Here is a 21,679-nt window from a genome sequence, read left to right as displayed (position 1 = left end):
CAAAAACTTGCTGTGCTTTCCAGGACATACACTGTCTGTGAAGTACATCCAGGGCCCAACCTGAACGTGGTCGTAGGTGCTAATGGCACAGGCAAGTCAAGTATAGTTTGTGCCATCTGCCTGGGACTGGCTGGAAAACCTTCTTTCTTAGGGCGAGCTGATAAGGTAATTATGAGCTTTTGTAATTTTCATAGTGAATCTGAATTTCATTCAGAGCGCTGTCTAGCAGAGGATGGGGGAAAGACTCTCTTCCTTGATTTACTTTACTTTTATAAAAAGTGAGGCATCTGAATTGAAGAGTAATCTGGTCCAGAGACAAAGGGGAGTTATTTTAATTAACTACTAGCTGTCTTGTATAAATTATGAAATGAGAACACCTAAATTGTAGGGCAGTCTGAGTTGACTAGAGATTTTATTTGAAGATGACTAAGCATCCACAGTGGGGTACAAAAATGCCACTTAATGGCCTAAACATTTGATAAGAAGTACCAACTAAAGGAGGAATAGACAAAGTCAAAAATTCTAAAATATGTAGTACCTCTAGAAATAACATACTAATGTGTCTTGAAAATTCAGCTGAAAGCATAGAGGCACTGATCTTTGATTTAAATGGAATTTGGATTGCTCTACTCTATTTTCACTTTTTACTGTCAAGATAAGCATTGACACTGTAGTAGGAAGGTAATATCTTGACATTTTCAAATTTTTGCACTTGCTTTCTTGGATATTCTTGTTGGATGCAATTTCTCTGAGTAGGTTTGAAGCAATTAATCTAGGTGCTTGAATGATTGCACATGTTCTCTTGAAGCTGCTCAGTCATAAACAAATGGGAACATGGGAATTGACTGCATGGCAATATTGTGTGTTGGTGTTTCTCTTTAATTCTCATGATGTATTTTCATACTATTAGAATTGTCAGTTCTAGTACAGGTACTCAGCACTGTCTTTTCACTTGTCTTTGTTCCCCAAATTCACGAGAACTTCTTCCTGTCTGTGGATCTGCTGATTATAATTTGTTCAGTTTTCGAGGCTCAAGTTGATTAGAAATTGAATGGAGGAGGTTCTAATACTGATGGTGGAGGATAGTAGTGTCTTCCTTTATTTTTAGTTAGTGCTTTATTTTGCTTTTAATTGTGAGTTTTCAGTAAACTACATTGTTTAGTAGCTCCGTTATACAAATGTGTATTCTTTTAAGTTAATACATTTTATTTTGCAATAACAACTTGTAAATTAATTTTGTAGGTTGGTCTGTTTGTGAAGCAGGGGTGCATGAAAGGCATAGTGGAAATTGAACTGTAAGTAGTAAAACTCTTTCCTCAGGTGCTTTTAATTGGATCATTTCCCCACAGTTATTCACAAACTTGTGAGAAAAAAATTTGTTGTGCAGAGGTTTGTCTTTAAGCTTAATTTGTCATTTTTTAATTCCCACAGGCTTCGGAACATAAAGTTATATAATTCTCACACAAGAAATAAGCAGTGATAGATACTCATGATCTTGCTTTCTGAAGCATTTCACCTTGTCTTGATGTACAAAAAATGCATAGAAAAAGATAGTTCTGTATGGTGTGTTTATCTTTTGGTTACATTTAAGGTTCTGATGATTTTGTCACTCCTGCCATCACTATGTGGTGGTTTGAATTCTTTTCATTAAAGAAAAAAGACAAAAGTTTTAAAATAGATCGATCTGTCTTCACTTTCTTATACCGATACTGCTGGTAGGAGGGGCTTGCCTACATTCTCACTGAAAACATCACATACGGATAGAAAAGAAGTAAAAGAGAAGATCTGACTAATTCCATGTAATGCAGTCCTGTAGGTAAGCTGCCACAAAACAGAGCAACTGGAAATCTTTTGGACTTAAAATTCCATTAGTAGCTTATGCATAGGGCAATACTACATGCATCTTTTTTTGTGTATGCTATGGCACAGGTGACTTTAATAAGCCTTAGCCTAGTCTGTTGGCCTGAATGAAAGAGAAAGTAGAGATAGTCAACTGATTCATAGCCTGTGTTAATTTGCATAACAATTGGCCACCCCGATCAGAATTTTAGAGAAAATTTATTTTCTCTAAAAATAAAATTTTATTGAGACAAAAAAAAAAAAACCCACAGCAGACCTTGGAAAAATTTGTATGTCCATTGGTTATTGTGGGAATGATCAAGTAAGACCTTCTTTAGTGTTTGGCCAGGCAAGATGTATTCAGGAGATAGGATGTCTTTCAGGTGGATGGTGCAGTTGTTTTAACATAAATATATTCCAATGATACTTGAAACTCCGGAGAGAATCTTGCAATGTATGAAGATTTAGCAGTTCATAGCTCATTAGACCTAGCATGTCATGGTTGCAGTGTAGTTGAGTCCTTTGTCTGATTGGTAGAAAATGTTTAAATACAACATGTAGGATGGGAGACGATGCAGAAGATTGTAGGATGGGAGATGATGCAGAAGATTGCTTTTTCGACAGGAACTAAAAATTGAAGTTCTGTAGGTATGTGTTGCCTTTGTTGAATTTGGCACCTGAAATGTAGCTAAACCCAAGTTATGATAGTAAAATGATGTTATTTTAATGAAAGGAAGGAGCATGGCTTTGTAGGTCTTTGGAATGAAGCCTCATAAATTAAAATGAGGTGACGCAGGAAGTAGTAGTTCAGTAATCAAGAATGGGATTATATCCCTATGGTGCTTAGTCCAAACACCAGCAGCAGATGTGTACTCACTTCTGCATTGAACTTCATTCTTAAATGTCCTGAGGTACGTCTATATTCCCTGCATGTCTATATTCCCCATCCTTAAGAGTGTGCTTAACAGGCACTAGGCAATTTTTAAATCAAAATTGTAAACCAAAATCCCGGGAGTTTGACTTAGTTGTTATTGCTGCATCTTGACCGACTAAATTTTTGAAAATAGGTATGGAGCTAGAAAACGAAATGAAAACTAATGTATCTTCTGTGGTTTTTAAAAGCAGAAAATGAAAATAAGTATTTTTGTGTTGTATGCTATTTTTTTCTCTAATCGAGTATATATGCACAACTTACTGATGTATTTCTGTGTACTGATACTTAAAGATGTACTGTACCTCCTTCACACCAATTTTAAAACTTATTATTGTCACACAGATTATGCTTTTATAGAAACTGTTCATATTTGTAACAACTTTTAAGTATTTCATACATTCAGCATGAGCATCTCATTTATGTTAGTAACTTCTGAGTTAAGATTTGCAGATATTCTTGATGTTTCCTATGTGAGTTTAGTTCATCACTGAAGTACTGGATGTTTTCTGAATCACGGAAATAGGAATCTGATGCTACTGTCCAGTTAATTTAGATTAAATATTTAGCTATCTATAAATTTTAACAATACTTTGACACTGGGTAACCTTTAAAGGTGGAACACTTTTCAGATGTTCTTGGAAGTGTAAACACTTCTTTCTATTAATCAGGTTTAAGTCACCAGAAAATATTCTTATCACACGTGAGATTTATGTGGTGAACAACGCTTCAGTGTGGTTTATCAACAGAAAACCAGCAACCCTGAAAACAGTAGAAGAAAAAATTGCAGCCTTAAACATCCAGGTGGACAATTTGTGCCAGTTTCTTCCTCAGGTATGAATCAATTTTGAAAGACAGTGGGTGAAAATGGAGTGCTGTGGTTTGAGAAGATTTTGTTGCTGGTTAGCTTTAGCAGCACTTTGCCTAGGTCAGTGGGACAGCACAAAGAACAAGAGGGTTGAGGCAGCCATGCTGGTGTAATGGTGAAAGAAAAGAGGAGCTGTGTGACCTTTAAAGCTCACTAATTGGACAATTTTGTACCTGTTGACTCTGAAAGGAAAGATGCTGATGTTCCCTGTCTTCGTGTTCAAGTAGCAGCACTTGCTAATACAGCCTTTCTGGTAATGTCAGCAGTTTGTTAAGCATAGGGCTGAAAGATGTATAGGATTGAATTATGTAAGAGTAAAATCATCCTAATGGAAAGTAAGTCTTAAAGGAGAGAGATTAAAGAATACTACTGACAGTTTCTGTATTTGAATGCATGTTCAAGCAGGTCAGGATTCATGTGTGGAAAGCTAAGTTGCCTCACACTGCACCCTAAAATTGTGATAGGTTCTTTTCCTGTTCATGTGGATCATCAGGAATGATAGTGAAAGGAAACATTATCAGACCCTAGCCATGGGGTTTTTGTTGAATTCAAGAAGACGTGCAGAAGAGCATTAAAGTTTAGAAATCTAATACTGCACAAATAAAAATATGTCAGGTGACGTATCGTTCACTTTCAGCTATGTATAGTATTTGTTTGGAACCTCAAGCATACTCTGGTAAAACACCTTTGTGTTTAAAAGAACTTTTTCTCTTTAGTACAGTCAGGTCAGTCAGTATTACTGTCAGTGTTGATAGTTCTGGTTTGTTTGTTCTCTCCCACTGTATCAACAGCAAGCACACTTCTTGCATCAGTCTCAGTTTTGAGCAACTCTGCTCAACAGAGTATTTCAGAGTATTTCAGTATTTCAACAGAAATACTTCCAATAGCCTTGTCTGCCAGCTTTAATAATAACTTCTATGTGGCTTAACTTTCGAGTTATTTATACTACAAAAGATTTATACTGCAAGGCTGCTTCAGCATCCTGAGAACAAATTTTCTGGAAGGCTTGATGGCTACTCCATGAGATGATCATTAACTATAACAGAGTTATTTAGCATAGAATAAATCCAGTATTACTGTATTGCACTGTTCTAACAAATCCTATATTTTTTATAACTTTTTGAAATTTTGTAGGACAAAGTTGGAGAATTTACAAAATTGAGTAAGACTGAGTTGCTCGAAGCCACTGAAAAGTCCATTGGTTCTCCAGAAATGTACCGGTTTCATTGCGAACTGAAAAATTTCAGAGAAAAGGAAAGAGAACTAGAGGTAAATATGTTCTTTAGACAGCAGTGAATGTAGGAAAAGTGAAATAAATTTTACCCTGACATGTAACAGAATTAGAAAGTGGAATTTATTTACAAAGTCTGTGGTAAGTTGATTTTACCAAATAATGCTCATCTCTCAGAACTCGTTTACTCTGACACTCCCATGCTTGTAAGTACGAAGATGTTTGCAGATGGTCCAGACCCAAAAGACGAGGAATGCCTGTTGTCAAGTACTCCTTTCTTTGGGATTTTTGACTGGCAACAACTTTCCTAGACAACTATTTTATGTCTTCTGTAAGTCCTTGGCTTAAGAATTAAAGCATGGTCCTTTGCTTTAGTGTTGCTCACTTCCTCGAAAACTAAGAGACAGACAAAAAGGAAAAGGACCAGTGTTCTGGGAACAATGTCTGTCCTTAGCCATATAGGCCATTCTTTTAATCCTTTGTTCTCCTGTTCCTGTCATTTTGGATGGTTCCCCTCCAGTTACTGCTGTACTAAAATGTCTCCTCTGATGTTAAATTTCTGCTTTAATGTACAGGTGAGATGTAGACTATTTTCTTGGAACTGTTTGGATACTGTAAAACTTGAAATTATATATTACAGAACTTGTGCAGAGAAAAATCCACCTCACTGGAGAAAATGAAGCAGAGGGTTGAACGGTACAAGCAAGATGTTGAAAGATACCATGAATACAAGCGCCATTTAGACTTAATAGAGATGCTTGAGAGGAAAAGGCCGTGGGTGGTAAGTTTAATTTCCAATGTCTTTCTCACTTAACCTGTTTTCTCTAAAACTGTGAAATTAGAAATAGGCCAAAAGTTGCTTTAGAAGAAGTGTGACTGGAGTAATTTGAGTGTTATTGCTTAATGCTTAGTGCAAGCAGGCCAGTTCTTGAAATTCTGTTCTTGGTCTAACTGTGATGTTTGCTTACATACCTAGCTGCAGTCCTTTTATTCTGTGCAGAGACAACTGGTTTAAGCTCTAGACAGCTCTGCTTCTTCAGCTGTAACTTTTTTACGTTTTTTTGTTAAAATTTTTTGGTGGTTATGTTCCTCTTAATTTATTAGTTGAAGTTTAGTGTGCATGACAGACATGTCACTGAATTTAAGTTGCTAATCTCAAAAATATTAGCATTTGAGCAGAAAAATATTTAAACACATTTGAAAGAACCTAGAGTAAAGAGCAGGTCATTTACACAAATCAAAGTCAGCATTTCTGAGGAGCACTTTAATACTACCTTAGTTTAGTGTTGAATGATCAGTCAGATTAAATGATTCTAAACAGCTCAAACTGATGGAGATTTCAGTTTACAGAAATAATATGTTGTTTGCCTCATTTGCAAGCTTAGAGTTAATTATATTGTATGTAAGTATAGAGATAATGAAATGCAGATATAGAACTTCCAGAAAACTTGATTTACTGCTCATGAAGAATGCAGGAAACTTACTTTTGCAATTTAGTATATAACGAAGCTTCACATGGCTATGCAAAGAGCATTATGGCCTTTGCATCTTGAGCAACTGGGAATCCCATCACTGCCTGTCGCAGACATCTTTTTATGAAAATCCTTTCTTAGGATTTTTTTCCTTCTGAGAAGCTGAGAGGCCTCAGAGACAAAATGTAAACAATGGTTATCTGCTGCTGTGGAATGCAACAGGTGGATCCATGATTGGTCTCGTGTGGATCTTTGGAATTAGTGACCAGTCATGGCAGAGCTGGCTCTCTCTCTGTCCGAGCCACAGACCTTTATTTTCATTCTTTTCTATTCTATTCTTAGCTTAGCTAGCCTTCTGAGATGAAACTTTTCCTTCTATTCTTTTTACTATAGTTATAATGTAATATATATATATCATAAAATAATAAATCAAGCCTTCTGAAACATGGAGTCAACATTCTCGTCTCTTCCCTCATCCAAAGACCCCTGTGACCACTGTCACAACTGCCTTCAAATCACCTTGCTAACAGCAGAGGGATTTAGGGGAGTAGCAGTTTAAATAGATGGATGGTAGTAGGTGTTAAGGAAGTAGGATATACCTTCTTGTGATGTCAGTACTTGCTGAATGGTAGGATTTTTTCTTACTACATTTGTTAGCCTGGTGTTGCCTAATGAATGTAGACTGATGCTGATTGTTCTCTGTTGTAAGATACTCGCTTATACAGAGCTCTAAAGGCTTGCTGGACGCTGGTAGAGGAAGACTAAGCTAGTGATTTTATCTGCTGTCAGTTAAGTTACCTTCTACAAACTAGAGAACATTGCTGTTAGTTATGTCATACTTAAGCAAGTTTAGTCAGACTTTGATTAAACACCTTACTTCCACTGCTGTCTTCTAGACAGCTTATATTGCTCAGTATGTTAAAGGCTTTTAGTGGTTGCACTCAGTTAACTGTAACTTTTTGGCCACCGAATCCACGGAGACAACAGTGTGCTTTGACACCTTGGTGGAGTTCTGATTGATAGTACAGAATCAGTAGTGTATATTAGATTCACAAAAAAGAGAAGAGAACTGGAGGTAAATGTGCACTTTAGAGATGCTGAGAGCAGTAACTATAGGGAAATTCTAATAAATTTTAACACGAGATTTTTAATGTACTTAATTTACATTTGAAATCGAAGGGCATTGATGTAATTGTTTTACTAGTTAGAGGATATCTGAATTATGGGCTATAATAAAATTTCGCATTCTGTTGCTGTTTTGTGATTTGTTAAACTGTGACAGAATTTTTAGTGTTCTCTTACATTGCAAAAATACCAAGCTCTTTCTAAGAGAAGAATTGCATTGTTCTACAAGAGCATGGGGTTTTTTTTGTTGTTTTGACCTAGCACTGTTTAGTCCTTAGAATAAATTGGTGGGTTTGTGTTTTAAAATGGGGTTTACTGAAATTGAGAATAGTATGGGAGTTTATTCTTCCTTCTGTTGTAGCAAAGATTCGTTAGCTTTACTAAACTATTTAGCTGCTATTCTTCTCTGGATTTAAACCAGATTCTAAGGATTGGAAGTCGATTGTAGTTAATATACTAGAAGAGTAAGATCCTCATCAGTAGATAGAAGTGTAGAGGAATAATCATATGATGTCTACAAAGTGTCAGTATCAGGTGGCTGCTTCAAATCCGAAGTGGTGATTTGATGTGAAGATATTTCATTTGCTTCATCCTCCCCTAAATGCAGATTTCAACTTGAAGACTAAACACACCAATCTGTTGAATTTACCTTTGTAACCAAGCAGAGTAGCTACACCTGAACTTACAAGTCAGCTGGAAGGCAGATCTATAAACACTGCATGATGTTGTGAAATAGAGAAACAGACAGCCTGGAACTATGATAACTCAAATAGGACATTAGACTGTTTTTTAATCATAGAGGAAAAGAGAAGTCTAGTGATGAGCTTTTTCATGTTCTGATCACTGTTGAAGTGCATTTTAATTCTGAAGACTCTACTGCTTTTTACCTGAGGAAGATTTTTTTGTCAAGCGATTTTTTTTCTAGACACTGACAACTGCTTCTATACATGGAGAATTATACACCATTTTCACATATATCTGTGTTTAATAAGTTTTTGAACATATACTTTAAATTCCATAGAATTACATAGTTCCTGGAATCATGTCATGTAGTTTTGAAAATGTGTTTTGGTCAAGTTATGTCCATTCTTCTTTTCCTCCCCTCACGTTTACAATTAAGAAAAATATTGGTTCAAGATGCAAATATCTCTTGAGAAAGCTGAAGTGCTTTTGGAGTTCTGCAGGTCTTTAGTGGAGTGCATAATTACAAGCATCAAAGTTACTTGAGTACAGATACACCAGATCTCTGTATTTTGGTTGAGTCAGAATTTCTTAAAGTATTAAAAGGATTTGCTGTGTAAAGATTATGTCATGACAGTTCTGTGGAACTTGCTTGTACTTTGTATTTGTGGACTCTGAAGTGTAATTGTACATGTGTGCATTTGCTTTAATCTTGAAATAAAATGCCTTATTTAGAGCAGAGCTAAATTTTAAGCTTAATCTTTCAGATAAGTGAAAATATAATCCTTTTATCTCTGTAACTTTGTAGCAGTGGCTACTGACTGTACTTCACAGGATTACAGCGGCTTTCATCAAATACTTTCTGACTTTATGAAAAAGATACTGTCAAGAAAGACCTTGGATTTTGTAGCCTAGGTTGCTTTATCTGTGATTCATAAGGTTAGTTAAGTAACTATGAAAAAGTGGTAGCACATAAAGCCAATTAACCTGTTAAAATTAGCTTCCAGGTGGTCTTCATGTAAAATTCTTATTATTACTATTACTGTTACTGTTGTAATATTAACCTCCAGGGCTTGGAATAAACTAGGCATATGTTCTGAATTAGGGGCAAAGTCAAACAGCCTTCCCTTCCTCTGTCCCCCTGCATACCTGAATCTACTCTCTCTGGACCTCTGAACATCTTATTTTTTTTCCTCATGAAGCTTTCATAGTCATGGAATATATTGTTCTCTTATGTTTCTTAGTTTGGAGGGGCTGGGGAGAGGTTCCCCTTCTCTTTGTTCCTTCCTTTTTTTAGTTTTTTTTTCTCTCCAGAGAGTATAACACACACAGAAAAATCACTAATAATGACTCCTTTAGCTTAAACTACTTTCTCTACAAAATTCCCATCTTTTTGAAGTGGAGGTTCTTGGTCACCCAACTGCTTACCATTTCTTTTCTCTCATGAATGTATCTTGAGTTAAACTTCCTGGATAGCAATGGCTTTGGTGTTTGTGGTGTGTGGTGGAGTTTTTTTTTTCCCAAAAGTATGTTCCACTCTCTCCCCTTGGTTTACTTCAGCAGTGGCTGTGTCTGTTACTTGCTCTGACAATCTGTCCAGCTCATTTCCTTTTCTTTCTCCCAAAATTGTCTGTGGTTATTTGCTCCTTAGCTTTTAGACTCCTGTGTAAGTAGTCTCAAACTATGAACAGAGAGGGGCTAGGGAGTTTTTTCCATGATCCCAGATGAACTTGGAGACAAGGTAATTGCAGACAAATGGGTTGTTTCTTCTGCTAGTTGAATTGCATATTATTTAAGAAGTTTTAATAATGAGTCCTTGTTCACTGGGGACTGAATGATCCCTATAACTGTTTGTCATTTGAAATAGTAACAGTATTAATTACATAGTTGCTCTAACACTAGTTTCTGAAAGAGATATTTTTCTAAAACTCATGGACAGTTAAATAAAATCTTTGGACAGTATAAAACACTGCAACAGAATGCAGCAGTTTTTTATTGTTTTACTTTCTTTTTATTGTTTTACTTTACTTTCTTTTTATTGTTTTTACTTTACTTTCTTTTTATTGTTTTACTTTACTCCTCCAAGGAATATGAAAATGTTCGTGAACAGCATGAAGAAGTGAAACAGTGCCGAAACCAAGTTAAGAAAGAACTGAAGTGTCTGAGAGAAATGCAGGCCCCATGGACAAGAAGAATCCAAGAAGCTGAAGAAAATTTAAACAATCTGGATATGAAAACCAGAGATAATGTAGGTATTGAAGTTCTTGTTTACCATAGGTAATATTTCAGGTTCTCTGTGTTCAGCTTTGTAAAATGTAAAGTAATAACCTCATTTTTCCTAGTGTGTCATAATGATGTTTCAGCAGAAATTTTCCTGAAGCACCTGTGCCCTTGGTTCTTAGTGCCTTTTCTGTGTCTGTTCAAGGAATATATTCCTTAGTAAACCTTTAGTAGCAGTTCTTCAGTCTGCTCTTGGTTTTGTAAAAGCAAATCTTTAATGTACAATAAAGAGAAATTTTAAAATCTGCTAGGATATTTTGTTTATAGTTTCCCCAAGTTAAGTACTTCCATTAAATTAGATGCCTGTTTTCATCCGTCCTGTGGTTTGGGTTTGTGGGATGTTCACTCCTCTTATCTTCTTGAAATATGGTTTATTTAAGGTAAATTACAACTTTACTGGCCTAAAAGCATTCCTCTAATATTGAACATAATTGCATAAGTAGGACTTGATTTTTTAATTAGACAGTAATCGTCCATTAGTTGTGAATATTTTTATAAGGGAATTTAATGGTAAACCTATTTATATGTTACAGTTTATGTAGCAGCTGCTCTTCCTGGGTTTATGAAAAAAATATTATTTCCATATGGAAAATAAGAGTACTGTAATTTCCTGCAGGATTTTGACTAGTATTTGCTATTCAGACTGCAGAAGTCATTGTGTGTATAAGCTGCACAAATTTGTAGTGGATAACCAAAGTTAAATGATCATATGAGAATGTTTGTTTGCTTCAGTGAATTCTGTTTGTAGAATGAGGGTCTGAAACTTCAGTGGCATTTAATACACTGTGAGTTAATAAACTAGTTATGTGCTTTGTCAAAAAAAAAAAAAAAGCCAAAACACACCCTCACCCTAAATAAAAAACAAACCGAAAACCAGAGCAGAAAGACCAGGCAAAAAACTCCTACAGGTTTTTGTTCACAACATTGTTTTTGTTGTGATAAATGCTACACTAACATTAGGAAGTACTCAAGTACCTCATAATTATAAGAAAATTCTTTGGTGAAAGTAATTAGGTTTTGTCTCCTACAGTATTGCAAGAGTTTATTGTGCTGTGAGGCAAAATACCTCAGTGTTCCAAAATGTTGTAGTCTTACTGCTGTTGCCTCTTTTTGGTCTGGTTGGGCTTTTTGTTTTGAAGGTTTTTGTTGTTTAAATGTACTTTCTTAGAGAAAAGTTAACATCTGGAAATTTGATTTTCATAATGCAACAATGCCTTCATGCTTGTGAATTGATAAACTTTGTTCTCACTGCTTGGTCTTATTGTGTTAGGTTTTACCTGTATGTATCAAGCTACTCTGTTTTTTTGGAACTGGGAGCAGTTCTACTTAACCATTGGTACCGCTGTTCTTGGAAGTATTGGGCTGTATTCACATAAAAGTAATCTTTTTTGTTAAAGGTTCTACTTTGTTTCTATAAGAAACCTAGGACAGGCAATGATCATTTTAGTTTTAACTTGCAGGGAGCTTGCTCAGCATAGGCGCTTCCTACAAAAGAGTGGAGGAAAACCTAAGAGAATGTTCGAGATGATTAATTCATACTCTTGAATCAGCATATTTTTCTTTTCAATCTAAACTTGTTGAGTAAAGCTTTCATATACTCTATATTCAAAAGGTTAACTGTGTGCTAATTAATTATTAATTAATGAATTAATAATAAATAAATAATTTATGTCTCGAAATCGGATTAGGTACATTTGTTCTACAGTATTCCAGTAGCCAAAAATACAGGAAGAAGGAAAGAGGATAAATTGGAAATAAGTAATTTATTGAAGACTAACTGAGATACTCTAATATGACTTTCCAGTGATGAGTTAAAATTTTGTATTTTATTCATAACTAATAATATTCTGTATATAGTAGTATACTAAGACGCTTCCAAACCTGTTTTTTCTGATGTTAAATGATATGTTCAAGTCTAGATTGAATGATTATAATTTTGTCTTGAGCTCAGAGTCCAGAATTGTGGAAAAAGATGTAAGTGAATGTATTATATATGTTGTTATGGCATTAGCTATTTGCAAGATACCAGGCAAGTTAAGAAGATCTGAGAGATGTATTGCTGCTTTCTGAACTTCTGTGGCAGTACCTTTTTTTCAGCTGCTGAAATGGCTTTCCCTCACACATACTTTGAGACTTGGGCTGTTGAAATGTCTTTGGAAAGGAGAATCAGTGCTGGTTGCACTGTCAGGAGATAGCAGCTTAAAGCCATTATAAGCTACTTAAGTCTTGCACTGTCATACTACATCAAAACTATGTCGTGATTAGTGCCTCACCTTTTCATAGACTGCTTGAATTTTTTGTAACTTAAAATTCTGTCTTTGTACAAATGCAGGCATTTGGCAAGAATTTCACAGGTGAATGTTCTGTAAGCCAGAAAGAGTTGATTAATTTCAATTTGACATTAAGGGAAAGCAGTTTAATATTTAAGTCTGCTCTATTCTGGATACACAGACCTGTAGGGAATATAATTCTCTTCAGATCCTTTGCTCGAGGCTTATATCCATTATCAAATAACTTTAATTCTGACTGCTTCTTGAGATCTTTATCTTAACATGAGGATATTTATGTGAGAGCAGAAATAACCGCACCTTCATTTTGTTGTTCTTGAAGTTTGTTGGCAAAAAGCCCAGTATGGATTTGTAATTTTTGTCTGGAAGGAGCTGAACAGCAAAGAAAGGTGGAGTAAATCTGGGAATTATATTAATATATCCAGACATTGTATTACTTTTTCTCCTGTCTCTTTGTGTAAAAACCCTTTCAATTTCTGGATTAGAATAAAAATTTTTAGTAAGACTTGGTGGTTTGAGTGGTATCATGTAGAATGTGGAAAAAAGAAACGGACCCATTTTATAGGAAAAGTTTGAAATGGTGTATTTTCAGAACAGTTCCTTCAGGCTCTTTAAAGGCATTTGAACAGAGTTAACTATGTAATGCAGCTTTCTAGCAATATTTAATGGCGTAAAGCAGTCTTTTTTGGTTATACAATGAAAATCATAAAGACAATTCTAGTTGTTTGTCTGTTCTGTAGATAGGTTTATCTAGAAACATATAACTGAAAATACAGTGGTAAATGAAAAGCAGAATTCCGGTTCCTTAGTAGTGCCCCAATTTTGAGAGCCGTTTTGTGAACATTGTGCATCAGTTTCCTGGAGAGAGCTTCCTCTTCAGGCTGCCTCTGTGAACTCTTTGAAAAGAGCATCACAGAATCATTACTTCATAGCAGTTAACTGCAAGACCCAGATGTATTTCTTCTGTGTTGGCTTTATGCAAACTGTCTGCATGACTCTTAAAATTTGGGGGCTTTTTTAGGTTGGGGTAGAGAAAAAATTCTGCATAGTTTTATTTTCTCCTTTTTTTGATGCATCTTATTGTTTTCAGTATGACTTTTTGTAGGAAGACATTTCTTCTGCTGGGAGTGCTGTGTTGGTTTCCATGTATGCACTGGAATTTACTTACAATCTTTTCATCCTTCTGCAGTGTTCCAGTATTCTCTTCACAGTGCTTCAGCCTTGAGGGTTTAGGGAAGGAGGAATGCAGTTTTCAGAGAAAAGATAGTGTATTTCCCCTGTGTTCAGAACTCAGCTGTGTGAGTGCCTGGGCAACTTGACCTAATAAAACCATGCTCTGAGAAGGATAGGACTGGGTAATGCCAAGAAATTCCTTCCAACCTATATTGTTCTTCTGCTTTATAGAAGCTGAGGATAGAGAAAGAGCAGAGACATGGATGCCTACACATGAGCCAACAAGTTGTCAAGCTCAGTTGTGTAGGATCTAGCTCTAGCACAATGCAGTTCAGAGGTAGGATGACTTGGACAAAACCTGGTTTGGCCATCCTGTGCCTAGGAGCTTAAGCCTTGCTCGCTCTTTAGGATCACCTTTCTTTGCAAAATTGGTTTGGAGAAAGAGGCAAGAACATTTTATAGTTGTAGGCATCTGAATGTAACATTTGTATTGAAATCAAGGATGGATGTATTTCAATTTCAGATTAGGCGCTTCCTCTATGTCATGCCAAAATTTGCAGACCTATAGCGGAATGGTTGTGAACAGTACAGTATGAATGCTGTTATGCAAGTCTTGACAAATTGCTGAAATTATACCTGCTACAGATACAGTTAAGAAATGGGAAAGGATGGCTTTGTCAGTAGTAAAATGGGGAGTAAATACTTAGTTGTGCATATACAAGATGTTATTCAAAATCTGACTGCTTTTTACAAATATAACTGAATTGATGACTGTAAATTTAAATATCTTGCTATATGCAGACTGCTGAAATCAGAAATATTTCCCAGAAATGTAAAGAGAAACAAGATGCTTTGGAGATGAAAGATAAACAGGTAAGACCCTTGCTGACTTTTCTTGGTGTGTGTTTTTGGGTTTTTTGTCTGCTCTTCTGTTAGCAGAGTGGCAAATTTCAATGAAGATGCTGCAAGTCCTTGTACTCTTCACTCCCTCTGGTACACAATGCATCTTTACAACTCTATCAGTCAAACAGGAATTACTAAGAGAGATGTGTATACTGCATAAATTATGTTGCCTACTAAAATAGACAGTGTGTGTGTATATATTGATTGACAGACATATGCACACATGCCGTTTGTGATAGACTTTCCTTGAAAAGCTACAGCCTCTATAGTGTGAGGGGTTACTCACACTGTAGAGGCTGTTGGTTGCTGCTTCTAAGGATATACATATTGCATCTTGTAAAAGAAACATCCTTGCAAGGCTGTGAAACAGTCTCATCTATGCACTTGGTCAAGAAATGTATAGTAAATGAAATGTATAAGGATGCAAAGTCAAAACTTCCAAGTTGTGTTTGGGCTATAGATTTTACTTAATCATAGACTAAACTTCAGATGTATTAAGCAATGGTTAGTTTATTAACCTTTAAGGTTCTGCTTTTGTGAAAATGAAGGAACTTCAAAAATTGGTTTATAGGCTTGATTGTATTTTTGCTTATGTTCTTCAACTGCCATAGTGCTATTGGAACTGTGTCATAGTGCTGTTGGAACTGTAACAGACTCTTGGGGTTTGGGTGCATGGTTATGTCAGCATTTAATAGCAGTTGCACAGGTATCCTAGGTATTTGTTGTAGGTTCTGTATACCAAACTCATTTCTTGTTTGAAATACTCCAAATTTTTAGATTGAAGAAATTAATCAAGCATTCAGAATGAAAAAAGATGAAGAAACAAACAGGCAGAAGAAAATACACCAAACTCAACAAATAATAGAGGAGTGGCAGAATGAGCTGGATACAATGGCAATCTGTGAGAATCTTCAGCCACAAATCAATGCTGTTAATACTGAGCTGAAAAAATTACAAGAAGAGAAGGCAAATATTGATAATGATGTTAGTGATCTAAGAGCAGAAAAAAACAACCAAGAGCGGGAAGAGAAAAGTAAGTTACTTAAGGTTTTTCTTTGTCAATTAATTTTATTATTTTAATGCATATGCTTGTACAGAATCTCCTTGTCCTGCTGTAATGAAATAATTCAAGGTGTTTACTTCAACTACTATTTGTAGTTGGCCTACATGTATAGCAGTCCTCACTCTTGTTAACAGCTGTATTAAAAATAACAACCACTTTCAAAATTGAACAAGAAGATGCAAAATTAAAATTTGACCTTAAAACTATCCTTCAAGGAATCAGCATTTCTGATATCTGGAAGGAGAGTCCTTTGGCAGTTTGGAGGTTTGGGGGATTTTTTTGTTAAAAAGGAAGGTCTGTAGTTAGCAGGTTATGAAAAGCAAGCCCAAACCTGACGGAGAAAGCAGTTTGCTTTGAAGAGACAGTATTTTAGCTACTTCATATATTATATGTAGTATATTAGCTGCTGATGCTGCAATTGTCCTTCTTAGATGAACTTTAGGTAACCTTAATTCCAGAGTTTCTTTACATTAGTCTGGGATTTGCAATTAGTCCTTTCTAATAAATGAAATTAAATTTAAAAACTGAAGCTTGACAGCTAGTGAGGGCGTTGTGCAGCTCTCTGGCCAGAGAGACGCGTCCCAGCTAGCTCGCCAGCACAGCTAGTAGCACAGGGGGGCACTGAACCCGATAGCTGCGCTTCGGGTCAGCGCTTCAGGCAGTCGCCCTGCCTTATAGCAGGGGACGTTGCCAGGTTCAGGACGAGGCCGAAAAGTGGCTGCGGACAACAGGAAAAGAAGAGGGCGCTCTCCGGTCGGGGCAAATCCAGGTTTTTTGAGAGTCCTAGGGAGGCCAGCAACCAAAGAGGACGAGGGCTGGGATTACATGAATTTATAAAGGGTGTGGGCGGTAGGGGTGGAACCAGTACAGGAGCAAATGGGAATCTAGAGGGGAGCGGGGCACATAAGACTGACATACAGAAAATACCAATGGAAACAACTTAAAGGAGGGGCCCTGGCCCCTGAACCAATCACTCCGAGCCCTCAGCTGAAGTTTCTGGAAAGAAAGGTGGTAGTGAGGAGTGACTGGAGGGCACTGGGGCAAAGGATACATCCAATTGCTAGTGAAACCAGGGCAGAGTATAAAGAGATACAAGGGTCGACGTGGCAACTGGGGTGACAGGCAGTAACTGGGAGGGGAGGGAGAGCCAGGGCAGAACCATTTTAACATAGAGGGGGAATGGAACAAACCAGCACAACACAACATCTCCCCCTTTTTTGTTTAAAAAAGAAAAAGAAAAATAATTGATTGCTTAAACAGAGGTGAATTGAACTTGGTTATAATACTCGGCATCCAAGTAAGGATCTCCCAACCAGGGATGGCTCAGAGGGGCAGGGTCCCATTGATCTTCTTCAGGGGTTTCTGCTTCCTCTGACTGTCCTTCAGGAGCCATGACCTGGTTGATGTCCGGGGTAGGAACGATCCTACCTAGCAGTTTCTTGATTAAATTCCAAACGATAAAACATTCAACTAAAGCTACAATCAAAATAAAGAGGATCCAAAGGACAGTTTTCAAATTTGACCCCACCCAACCCGAAAGGCCCCATCCTGAAAAGATGTCCCCCAGCCAGTCTGACATCTCTTTCTTGATATTGTGAACCAGATCTTGCATTTTGCTGTCCTCACGTCTTCGGCCTTGGATGATAAATTCAAACAGCAGAGGCCCTTGAATTCTTCACAACGATGATATGTAGGAGGAGCAGAAAGTCAATTGCTGCTCTGTTTTGAAGAGTTGCCTTCCTTGTTATTTCCTCGTCTGATAGGAGGTCCAATAGAGTGACTGATGTAAGATTGCCTTGCTTAACAACCCAACACTCTAGGCAGGCCAATTCACCTAGAGACTTGGCTGCAGATACCCAGGGCAAAAACAATGTAACTGCAACCATTTTTGGCTTTGGCCAATGATTCATTTCAGAGTCACACTCTGGGTCAAGATCTTTAAGATCTCTTTTGGAACGGGCCGAATTTTGTGTGACATTTTTCAATTTCCAATCTCTGATTTGGGTCACGTTGGGTGTTAACAGCGACAGCCTCCCGATTGTGCAGGGACCTCCGATAAGGTGAGAGGGGATGCCTGCCCAAGCTCGGTCTCCGCAAATTAAAAACACACCATGGTGTAGAGCCAGGGGCTTGCTTCCAGGGGCGGACGGTGCATGGATTTTGATGGCACTTCCACAGCATTTCTCGGCACTTTATTAGTTCTTAGACTGCCGAATGGAACTGGGGTGAAGGGCAGAAGAAACTGAAAACAAAAAGAGGCGTTGGCAGAGCCAAGCAACTCAAATTTGAGGGGTTCCGAATTTAAAGGGACCAGCCCTTTGATTCCATTCCTCCAGGCCCACCCTGGGGTCAAAATGTAACAGAGAGGAGATCTCTTTAGAGACCAGGGAAGTGCATGAGGTGGCCAGAGGAGAGGAAAAGTCACTGGGAGGGAGAGGGATCCCCACAAGGCACGACAACATTGGGTCCTCTGCTGAGCCGGTGTCTAGGCATATATGATCCTGGCCGAGGGCTTTGGCAAGAGTCCGCCAGACGTTAGTTTTCGGCTGGGGGACGATCCAGGGGTCCAAGGGTGGAACGAAGGACCTGAGTGCTGTTGCCAGCAGGATGATGTTGGTGGGGAAATGGGCCATCCGGGTGAGGGTCACTAAAACGATAAGAGAATAATTAAAAGACTGACTGGAAAATTTGAGTTCTGCCCTGAGGGAAGATTAAAGGAGGTCGAAATCAAGGGAGAAGCATTTCCGCCTCCTTCGCCAGCAGGCCTTCTCAACCTGCGCCACTGCTCCAACCTTAAGTGCCTTCTTTGGGAGGAAGGGCCGGACCCACTTGGATGGTACCCACTTGAGACCCAAGGGAGTGGACACGCAAGCGTACCCCCTCCTCCAGGTGACCAGGTCAAATGGCCCTTCCGTTTTCCAGGTCTCTGGGTCCTTAACTAGGACCAGAGGCCTGGCCTTCGGCTGCAGCTGTTTATGTTGCCCGAAGTGTCGCACAATAGGAGGGTTCAAATTCTCAAAGGAACAGTTTAAAAAGTTGATGGTAAAAAGAACTTTGGAGAGACGGACATGGGGGGACTCCACCTTCATGGCTGTATGTTGTTGCTCAAGAACCCTCTTCAGGCTCTGGTGGGTCCTCTCCACCACAGCTTGGCCTGTCGGGGAATAGGGGATGCCAGTCTTACGTTCTATTCCCCATTGCTGCAGGAAGCTCCTCAGTTCCCTGGACTTATACGCTGGGCCATTGTCAGTTTTGATGACCTTGGGGATGTCCAGGACAGCGAAGGCCTGCACGAGATGTTTTTCGGTATCAACTGCCCTCTCACCTGTGTGGGCAGAGGCATAGATGGCACCGGAGAAAGTGTCCACTGAGACATGTATGTAACTCAGCCAGCCTAAAGAAGGGACATGTGTTATGTCCATTTGCCACACCTCGCAACTAGAAACCCTCGGGGGTTAGCTCCAGAGCTGAATGATGGGAGCTGATGGGACTGACATTGGGGACATGTAGCCACAATCGCCTTGGCCTGTTCTCGAGTAAGTTGGAACTGCCGAACAAGGCCAGGGGCATTCTGATGGAATTGCTGGTGGCTGATTTTAGCTTGACTGAACAGGTCAGGGAGCGGGGCCATCTGAACAGGGGCGGCAAGGGCATCCAGTCTTCAATTGCCCTCCGCAATGAACCCCGGCAAGTCGGTGTGTGACCTGATGTGCATCACAAAGAAAGGCTGCTCTCAGCGGGAGACTAATACAACCAATTTGGAGAGCAAGTTAAACAAAGGAATATTAGACACTTCTTGAAGAACTGCATTTTCGGCTCTGGACACTACACCTGCAACATAAACCAAATCTGTAACCAAATTGAAGGGTTCAGACAACCTCTCAAAAGCCCTGACGACTGCGTCGAGCTCAGCTACCTGTGGAGAACCCTCCACCTTAGCGACACCAGCCTCCCACCACTGAGTTTGAGGATCCTTCCAAGTCATCACTGATTTGTGGGATGCTCCAGACACGTCAGTAAAAACAGTCAACGCTTTCAAGGGAGTTCTGCTCTGAATCCCCTTTATTGATGGAGAGAATTGAACGTCTTGGTAAATAATTTGTGGGCCAGCCGATCGACAGCAATTTGGCCCGTGTGGCTATCCGGAGCAAATTGAAGCATTTCATTAATCTCAAGCAGTTCTTCAAAAGTTTTCTTTTTGAACTGGCCCGATTCCAATTTGATGGGAATGTGAATACAGTCAAAGTCACAACCAGCCAACTCCCTGATCCGCGATCTCGCTTTTCTGATCAGTTCTGCCTGATGTTCAGCTCTGATGGCTGTGTCATCTTTTTGGACCTATGATGGCTGAGGAAAACCCACTCTATAACCAAGAGAGGGTCCCCCGAGCCCCAGTCCTTCCCCTTGATGTTTTCATCCCATAGGAAAATCACCCCATGGAGGTGTGGCAACTTTCCTAATATGACAAATTTGAACGGCAGGCCTTGTTGGTATCTGTGGGCCTGCCTGGCCGAAATGGACTGTTGGATTTTCTCCAGTGCTGCCTGAGCCTCTGGAGTAAGTGACCTAGGAGAACTAAGCTCCTTTCCCCCTTTCAATAAATTGAAAAGAGGGGCTAGGTCATCAGTTGGAATTCCTAGCCAAGGGGTTACCCAATTCAAAGACTCACACAGCTGATCTGCCAAGGTCTTGATGTTGGTTTTGATCACCAATTTTTGGGGAACAGTGGTCCTCCTTGTTATTTCCAGGCCCGGGTACTTCCAGGGTGACATCCTTTGAATCTTGTCCTGCTGGAGCTCAAACCCTGCAGCAACCAATGCATTGATTGTCAAGTCAAGCACGTGGGCCAGTATGTCTTCAGTCGGAGCACAAATGAGGATGTCATCCATGTAATGATAAATGATGGCATCCTCAGCAGCTGTATGTATCGGGGACAGCAAGGAAGCGACATACCATTGGCAAATGACAGGGCTGTTCTTCATTCCCTGTGGAAGAACACACCAATGGTAGCGCTTGCTTGGGGCTCCACGGTTGATGGAGGGAACCGTAAAGGCGAAACGTGAGGCATCATCCGGGTGAAGGGGAATTTGGAAAAAACAATCTTTGATATCTATCATGGCCAAATTCCAGTTTCGGGGGAGCATCGCCGGGGACGGCATCCCTGGTTGGAGGGGGCCCATATCTTCAATTAATTTTGCGGAGGTTATGAAAGAGCTGCCACTAATCTTTTTTTGGTTTTTTGATGACAAACGCTGGGGTGTTCCACTCAGACATGGTCTCCACCAGGTTGCCCTTAAGTAACTGCTCCTTGACGAGCTCATTGAGTGCCTTCAATTTTTGTTTATTGAGCGGCCACTGCACTACCTGTACTGGTTCATCAGATTTCCACTTCAGTTTCCAGGTAGGGTGCCCCTCAGTGACTGCAGCCCGAAAAACCTGAGGAGCCACTGGAAGGTCAATTCGGGCTCCCCATTGGGCAAGGACGTCCCTCCCCCACAGGGGTTCCGTGTAATCTAAAATGAATGGGTGTATAGATGCCAATTGCCCATCTGGCCCCTTTATTTGTACGGTGCTCTTAGACTGTTTTGCCAATTGTAAACCCTCAACACCATGAATGTGTCCAGCCACATCTTGCAATTCCCAACACGACGGCCATTCCCGGGAAGGAATGATCGTCACATCTGCCCCTGTGTCCAAAAGGACTCTAAGAGGCTTGTGGTCTCCCCCCTTCGAAAGCTGACATGTTATTCAGGGTTTCTCCTGCCCCAGGACCTGAGCCCAGGCTACCGAAGGGTGACTGTCTTGCAGTGATGAAGCAGGTAGTC

The 21,679-nt window shown here is 39.2% G+C and overlaps 1 protein-coding gene across 1 annotated transcript in view; it reads left to right on the top strand.

Annotated features, from left to right (window-relative positions):
• The window catches only part of SMC5 (structural maintenance of chromosomes 5), a 50,069-nt gene that overhangs the window by 1,445 nt on the left and 26,945 nt on the right, over window positions 1-21,679 (top strand). Inside the window, exons 2-9 of the mRNA XM_071448567.1 lie at window positions 24-165; window positions 1,243-1,295; window positions 3,442-3,604; window positions 4,773-4,907; window positions 5,510-5,650; window positions 10,234-10,395; window positions 14,690-14,761; window positions 15,569-15,824. Of these exons, the coding sequence (XP_071304668.1) occupies window positions 24-165; window positions 1,243-1,295; window positions 3,442-3,604; window positions 4,773-4,907; window positions 5,510-5,650; window positions 10,234-10,395; window positions 14,690-14,761; window positions 15,569-15,824 (1,124 nt within the window). The remainder of the gene's footprint in view (window positions 1-23; window positions 166-1,242; window positions 1,296-3,441; window positions 3,605-4,772; window positions 4,908-5,509; window positions 5,651-10,233; window positions 10,396-14,689; window positions 14,762-15,568; window positions 15,825-21,679) is intronic.

The sequence above is a fragment of the Agelaius tricolor genome, unplaced genomic scaffold (genome assembly GCF_023055355.1).
Source record: "Agelaius tricolor isolate 1412-34295 unplaced genomic scaffold, bAgeTri1.0.p SCAF_27, whole genome shotgun sequence".
Classification (NCBI taxonomy): Eukaryota; Metazoa; Chordata; class Aves; order Passeriformes; family Icteridae; genus Agelaius; species Agelaius tricolor.
Note: the sequence above shows the minus strand (reverse complement) of the source record. Positions and strands in the feature narration are given on the sequence as shown.